This window comes from Rhinolophus hipposideros (assembly GCF_964194185.1).
Source record: "Rhinolophus hipposideros genome assembly, chromosome: 9".
NCBI classification, from domain to species: domain Eukaryota; kingdom Metazoa; phylum Chordata; class Mammalia; order Chiroptera; family Rhinolophidae; genus Rhinolophus; species Rhinolophus hipposideros.
In genome coordinates, this window is record NC_138055.1 from 678,888 (window position 1) to 685,916 (window position 7,029).

Genomic DNA, 7,029 nt, shown 5'->3' on the forward strand with positions numbered 1-7,029 from the left:
ATACACACAGGCCTGGGCTTCCTGCCACCCCAGCAGCACCGTCTCTGCTCATCTGTCACTGTCAGAGCTGGGCCTCCCAGCCCCAGGCAGGAGAGGTGTCACCTGTGGCCTCGACTTCTGCCTCCTCCCAACCCACCCGTGGTCCCCCCAGGCCTGTCCCTCTACTTCCAAGTGGCCAGTGCCTGCATCACCGTCACAGGCGTCACTGGATGGGGGTCCCAGGGCCAAGGAGCCTCGGGCAGGCTGGATAGAGCCTCTGACCAGGTGATTCCTGGCCGCCTGGAGGGCAGCATTTTCCAAACTCACTGCTGAGCCCTCTGTCCCAGAACAACTGGGGTAAACGCTGCATTCCGGGGCCCCCTCGGGCCTGTTGGTTAGGTGGCTCCTGGCCTCAGGCAGCTGCTTGGCCCCCGGCTGCCTCTGCTGCCCACCTATGGAGCTGAGATGGAAACGCATGAGGAATGAACAGAGCTGGCCAGGTCCTCTCCTGACAGACACACTTCCCTCTGAGCTTCTCCAGCAATGTGGCGCTGCCCTTGGTGCCAGGAGCCAGCCTTCTTCGGACACCCCCACACCTTCCCACAAGGCTCCAAGCACTTGGTGACTAAGTGTTGGGCGTCTTGGCACAAAGATAAGCTCAGTGAGTGGTTTACTGGATGGTACAGTGGGTGGATGAATGGAGTAAGGGAGGACTGGGCGGATAAACGACCGGGCGGATAAACACCAGCCTAGCACCCTGGGTGGCACGTGGGGGAGCCAGGATCACGATGATGTGTGGGTGACTGTCATTCGAGAGGGGTGCAGGGGCCTGGACACAGCACAGCTGCTTGTCCTCAGCCTTCCCAGTGTGCTCTGCGCTAAGCTCTGTCCATTCCTGGGAGGGGGAGGGATGAGAGCCCCAGCGACCCAGGTGGACCCCCAGCAGGCCAGCCGGCCTGCCCAGGCGGTGGGGACAGGTGGGTTCCCCAGACCCTACTGCTCCATGGCATCTGCCCACACAGAGGAGGCCACCCTGGAATGCCCAGGCCTCGGCAGCCATTGCTCAGGAGTGGGTGCCAGGTCCCACAGGCCCCAAATGCCCAGACTCCCTCACTGTGTCAGGGGCCCACACCCCAGCCCTCTGCCTGCCCACTTTGCTTCCTCCTGCTTCGTTTTCCCAAACTTCCCATCCCCACTCTTGCCTGTGGACTCAGGACACTCCTTTGTCCGAGTTTTCAGTCCCAGGGGCCCCTTAGCAGGCACACAGAGCAGGCAGGGGTCTACACGCTCCTTAGATGGGGCGGTGGCCGGGCACTGGGCTGGGGGACACAGGGACAAGACCTGAAGGCTCTGGGCCCAGAAGGCCCAGTGGGTGCCCCAGAGCCCCAGCACGGGGAGCTCCCTGGAGGGAGGGGTCATGCCCTTCGTGCTCTGGCCTGACCCCTTCTCCACGCCTGGACCTGGCGATGGCTCCCACCAGCCCTCCTCGCCCTACAGCTGCCAACCAGGGCCCCCGACACCATCACTCCCACCCACACCCACCTGTTCTCTGCACCTGAAATTCTTCCCACCCCTTCCACCAAGCAACCTTGCACTCATCCTTTAGAACCCCTTCCAGCCGTCTGTGGTGCAGCATGAGCACCTCCCCATGCACACCTCTGGTCTGCCTGCTTGGCCTACAAGGGCCCCTTCCTCTTCCCGCCTGACTGAAGAACAAGTCAGAGGTCCTCTTGGGGCCACCACCAGATATGGCCTTCAGACTAGTGGCAGCTATGTCTACCTCCCTCCAACCCCGGGTCGGGCTCCCTGCCCCTCCCAGAGCCCCCGATGGCACAGCCTGCTGCCCACTCCCTCAGGTACAACAGGGGCAGGAATGGGGTGGCAAGGAGGTCAAAAGCCTCACACTGGACTTCCCCGCCTAAGCCCCCCACGATGCTGCCGCCTCAAAGGAATGGGGAGGAGGGTGGTTACCCAGGAACCAGAGGCCCTTTCCCCCATGACATTCTCTCTCTCACCCCAGGATCCCAGCCCAATAAATACAGATATCCATTATATACAAAACAATTTACTTGAAATACCTGTATAAAAAAATATGATTTCCAGACATCTTACTTTTAAACTAAAAGAACCCCCCGTCCCTGATGCCTACACACTGGGACCACAGAAACAACTACTAAAATAAATTAAAGGCTTGAGACTCTGTCCCCCCACCCCCCAGCTTCCAGAGCCAACAAGCAGACTGTACAAGAACAATAATTTAAAACCCATCCCCCAGGGCGCAGAGCCCCAAGGTGGCGGAGTCACCCACTCCCCTTAAATTAGCCACTGTACAAGTCCATCCTCCGACAGACGCAGGTAGGGTTGGGACCTGGGGTCCACACACAGCCACCCCCTCTCCAGCCTCAGGGGCCTAGAGGAGCAGGGCTGCTGGGAGGACCCCCCACAAATAAATTAAACAATAAATAGCCCTCCGCGGGGGTCACACCATAAATAGACTTGCGCTCGCACACGCACCGTGCATGTGTGGGCGGCAGAGGCCGGAACGTTGCATTGCTTGTGCACAGACATGCCCGGACGAACACCGAAGGACAAGAGTGGGTGCGGGAGGTGGGCACCAGGGACCCTGTGCCCGGGGAGACGAGGCCACAGGACAGAGAATGCTCCTGGTCTAACTTCATCAGATGGGGAGGCGCAGAGGGCCGACAGCACTGCCTCCCAGAAGCACAGGACAGTGACAGTCTCGGGGTCAAGCACCCGCCCAGGACAGGCGGGACTTCCCTTCGACCGGAGGTCTTTGGACAGACAGAGCTTAAGAATACCAAGTCCCGTGAAAGCAGCGTTCAAAAAGGCACTCAAAGCAAAGGGAACAGGCCCGGTGCCAAAGGCAAAGGTCACCAGGAGTTAGAGGTCACTGCTTTCTCAAGGAGCAGGCAGCCCTGACAGGACAGGCCCTACAGAGGGCCATGCTGGGACAGGTGGTCCCTCTGGTCCCACAAGCCAGGTGCAGATTCCTCCTCATAGGCTCTCACTGCTGGAGGTGGTGCTGGCCCCGTCGTCTGCGTCCAGGGCACAGAGCCGCAAGTCACAGCTCTCAGAGGCGCCCCCGTCTTCCCCCAGCATCCAGGGGTGGGTGGAAATCTGGTCCAGCGAGGGCCGCTCCGAGGGCCTCAGGGACAGACACCACTGAATGAGCTGCTGGCACTCTACAGGGGAGGAGAGAGGGTCAGGAAGGGGCCAGCTGCTGGTCCCCCTCATCCCCTGCCGGCCCAGCACGGCCCCTCACACACCTGGGGAGACCCTCCTCCGGAAGAAGAGGCGGCCCCGCAGAATCTCCTCGTCCTGCTCGAAGGGGATGTCCCCACACACCATGTCATAGAGCAGCACGCCCAGAGACCAGACGGTGGCAGAGCGCCCGTGGTATCGGTGATGGCGGATCCACTCCGGAGGGCTGTACACCCGGGTGCCTGCGGAACACACAGGGCTTAGGACCCACACCCAGGGGCCAGCACCGCACGAAAACCAGGACTCCGAGCTCGCAGTGAATCATCTCAGAGGCCTGAACCAGAAGAGGGAGCCAGCCTCGAAATCCGCTCGTCATCACCCTGGAAAAACCCCACGGGCGTGGCCTCCCCAGGGCCGGCCTAGCTGGGGGAGGAGCTGGTCACATGGGCGCCGGCTCGGGTTTCACAACAAACAGATGTGAGATGAGGATTCGAAGCGGGGCCCAGGGAGGCGGAAGGGAGAGGAAGAGCCAGAGCAGAGCGGGCAGAGAGGAGGGGGGAGGAGTGGGAGGGGGGAGGAGTGGGCGGGCGGGGAGCCCCGGCTTCCCCGAGCTCCGCAATGCGGGGATTTCTGCAATGCGGGGTTTTCTGCCAGCGCCCCCCGCGCTCGCTGGGCACGCACGCACGCAGCGCCCGCCCCCACGCAAGCGGAGGCCGGAGCCGCACCGGCTCCATCACCACCAGGGTCTGGGGCACTCCCCATACGGACACGCGCGCAAACACCACGACCTCACGGCCCCCCGCCCGAGGGCGCGCCCCACCACCACCGGAGGGGGCAGTCTCGAGCCTGCCCCTCGCCCCCACCCACCACGAACCCGCCCGAGATCCTCGGCTTAGGGCCCACTCGAGCGTGCCCGAAGCGGCGCGTGGCCTCAACAGTCACCAGCCCCCGCTGCCCCTCCCGCGGGCGTTACTGGTCGCTGGAACGCCAGCCCGCGCTCACCGTCGAAGTCGGTGTAGACCGTGTCCTTGAGCAGCGCGCCCGAGCCGAAGTCGATGAGCTTGAGCTCTCCCGAGCGCAAGTCCACCAGCAAGTTCTCGTCCTTGATGTCGCGGTGCACCACCCCGCAGGCGTGGCAGTGGCGCACGGCGGCCAGCACCTGCGCGAAGAAGCGGCGTGCCAGGGGCTCATCGAGGGCGCCGCGCTCCGTGATGAAGTCGAAAAGGTCCTGGGCCGGCTCAGGCCGCTCGAGCACCAGCAGGAAGCCGTCGGGCCGCTCGAACCAGTCCAACAGGCGGATGACGCCGCGCGCGCCGCCCGCCGCGCCCACCTTGCGCAGCAGCACCACCTCCAGGGGCACGGCCGCGCCGCCCTGGGGGACACAGCGGTCAGCGCACACAGCCCGCAGCCCCGACCCGCCGACGGCCCGCCCGCTCGGCCCCACACTTACGATGCTACCCCACTCGGTCACCCGCTCCTTCTCCACGTGTTTCACGGCCACCTGGGGGGACGGAAGGGGTCAGGCCCGGTCGGCTGCGACCACACGCGCAGAGGGCAAGAAACCCGAGTCCGCCCGGCGACCCGACTCACCGGGAGCCCGTCGGCGATGCGGTTGCCCGCGTAGACGGTGCCGAATCCGCCGCTGCCCAGCACGGCGCCCACCTGGTACACCTTCTCGAAACTCTCCTTGTCTGCCTTGGCTGTGGGGACGGTGCGGGGGGCTCGGTAAGGCGCGGTGCGCCCCCAGCCCTCCATCCCCAAACCGCGACGCCCCCGGCCCCCCAGTCTCCGGCCCCGCGCGTACCCGGCTGCAGGATCTTAACCGGGAGGTGCTCCACGCCGCCTGGCCCGCAAAGGTGCGCCAGGGAACCGAACTTGGAGAGCAGCATCGCGGGCGGCAGCGGGGCCCGGGCCCGAGGCCTCCGGGCTCTGCGCCGCCTCTCGCCGGGCTCGGCTCCCCGCGCGGTCGCGGACGCGGGAGGGCGGCCTCCCTGGGCCGCGCGGAGCCCTGAGCCCCGGATGGCGAGCGGGCGCTGGGAGGAGAGCGCCGCAGAAGCACCGGCTTTCGGAATGCCGAAACCCGCGCTGGCGAGGCTGTCGCGCGACGCAGTGGCCCCAGCCGAGCCCTCGTGGACCGCGTGAAAGCGCAGCAGGCCGAGCAGCTCACACGCCCCGGCCGCCTCGCCCCGGGGTTTTGGGCCGCGGAGGCCTGTATCCCTCCGCGGGGGCGGGGAGACTGAGGCCCCGCCCCCTTCCGCCGGGGCCGCGCCGCGGAGTTGTCCCAGAGAACCGGGGCGAGCAGCCGAGGCGACTGAGAGGAGAGGCCGGGCGCCCCTTCCCGGGGTGGGCAGGGGTCGGCGGCGAGGTGGGGCCGCGGCGCGGCGAACCGCCCGGGACTATCTCTGTGTAGTAGAACCGCGGAAGCGCACAGCGCGGCGCGTCCCCTCCTCTGCGTTCACACACACACGGTCCGCGCACGCGCAGCTCCTGCGCGGGCGGGGGCCGAGGCGTGTAGGGAGGGGCCGCGTGAGCCAATGGGAGCCGGGGTTTCCAAAGGGCACCGGGGCCCCAGCCAATGGTGGCGCGCGGGCGGGGTGGGGACTCGTAGAGCCCGCTCAGGCTGCGCAGAGAAGGTCATCTGCGCCACGCGCGCCTCCCTCGGTGGGCCCTGTAGCGGTTGGCTGGACCGCGGGCTGTAGAGCGCGCTGGGTTCTGAGGATGGGCGGGATCCGGGCGGCCTGGCCGTGCGTGTGCCGGCGTCTCCGGCAGGCCGCGCACCTCCGCCATCGAGTGGCCCGGCGTGAGGATGCGGCGCCGCGCGCTCGGGGACTGCGCTCCGCGGCTGCGTTCAGGGACCCCGCCCACCCTAGGGCCGCGGTTCCGACCCGGGCTTGACCGCAAGCCCGCATCCCAGGTCCCTCCCTAACCCCGCCTCCCCTTGCTGGAACCTTTGCCCTGCTGTCCTCGTGCCTGGAGCACCCTCCCTGCTCTCCACCCGCAGACTGCGCTCCAGCCCACCTGCTGACCACCCCTATCACGGAGCTCACCTTGACCGCTGCAGTCAGGACCCGAGCCGGACCAGGTCTAAATGGTCGGGACCTCACCTTGTTCTCTGCCTTGTGTGCTACACAGACTCGCCGTGGAGTGACCAACCCCATGGATTGCCAGCCAAGGTCACTGGCCTGAGCAGCTCAGGACTCCCGGCTGCGAGCAGTTCTCCGAGTCAGGATGTCCAGTGCCTCCCACACAGTCCTAGAGAGGGTTGGGGGAGCCAGGGGCCAAGGTACTGGTCCTTCCGGCATCGCAAGTGCTTCCAGCAACCCCTGGGGTGGCCCCAAGCGTGCACAGGCTGGCCTACAGGCTCCCTCAGCACACCCAACCTCCCCTAAGTCACACCCCTTCACTGCCATTGTCGCTGTCCCAGGGCAGCAAGTGGACCCTCCACTCGTACATCTCTTAGGGTCTTGCCTTACGGGAGCTCTAACCCTCCTGCAGTGTGGGTCCATGAAAGGAGGGCTAGGGCTTGGCCAATAAACTATGGGCCGCAGGCCAGTGCAGGGTGCCCCATGGGTCAGATGCCAGAGCCCACCCCTTCAGCAGAATCCACACAGCGCATGTGAAGGAGGAGGGGCTATTGTCCATTTGTGGGTCCTTCCAGAGGACCAGCAAAAGGTCCCCCGAGCCTGGCCCCCTCAGGTCAGGCTGTTAGGGTTCCCAGACCTACAGCCAGTCCTAGGGCTGGGGAGGGCGGGAGTACTGGAAGGTGTTGTGAGCTCACCAGTGGCCTCCCCAGTTGGACTTCAGCCTTGCGTGTGAACATCTAGGCCA

The 7,029-nt window shown here is 65.6% G+C and overlaps 1 protein-coding gene across 2 annotated transcripts; it reads right to left on the reverse strand.

The window, feature by feature from the left end:
* Positions 1-2,028: 2,028 nt before the first annotated feature.
* PIM3 (Pim-3 proto-oncogene, serine/threonine kinase) lies at positions 2,029-5,383 on the reverse strand. 2 transcript variants are annotated; one of them, XM_081059570.1, is made up of 6 exons: positions 5,006-5,383; positions 4,792-4,901; positions 4,652-4,702; positions 4,204-4,573; positions 3,267-3,443; positions 2,029-3,182 (listed from the first exon to the last, which is right to left on the reverse strand). In XM_081059570.1, the coding sequence occupies exons 1-6, from the start codon at positions 5,088-5,090 to the stop codon at positions 2,995-2,997; spliced, it is 981 nt and encodes a 326-aa protein (XP_080915696.1). In that variant the 5' UTR covers positions 5,091-5,383; the 3' UTR covers positions 2,029-2,994. The 2 variants fall into 2 exon arrangements, with proteins under 2 accessions (XP_080915696.1, XP_080915695.1); XM_081059569.1 differs by having other exon boundaries at positions 4,204-4,702.
* Between the last annotated feature and the right edge of the window lie 1,646 nt (positions 5,384-7,029).

What these genes read in the sequence shown, in the direction of transcription:
- PIM3 (XM_081059569.1), bottom strand. Translation starts at nt 5,090, where the DNA reads ATGCTGCTCTCCAAGTTCGGTTCCCTGGCGCACCTTTGCGGGCCAGGC. An exon ending in GGTCTACACCGACTTCGACG is followed by an intron (nt 3,444 to 4,203) that starts GTGAGCGCGGGC and finishes TGTGTTCCGCAG; the next exon opens with GCACCCGGGTGTACAGCCCT. An exon ending in CCGGAGGAGGGTCTCCCCAG is followed by an intron (nt 3,183 to 3,266) that starts GTGTGTGAGGGG and finishes CCTCCCCTGTAG; the next exon opens with AGTGCCAGCAGCTCATTCAG.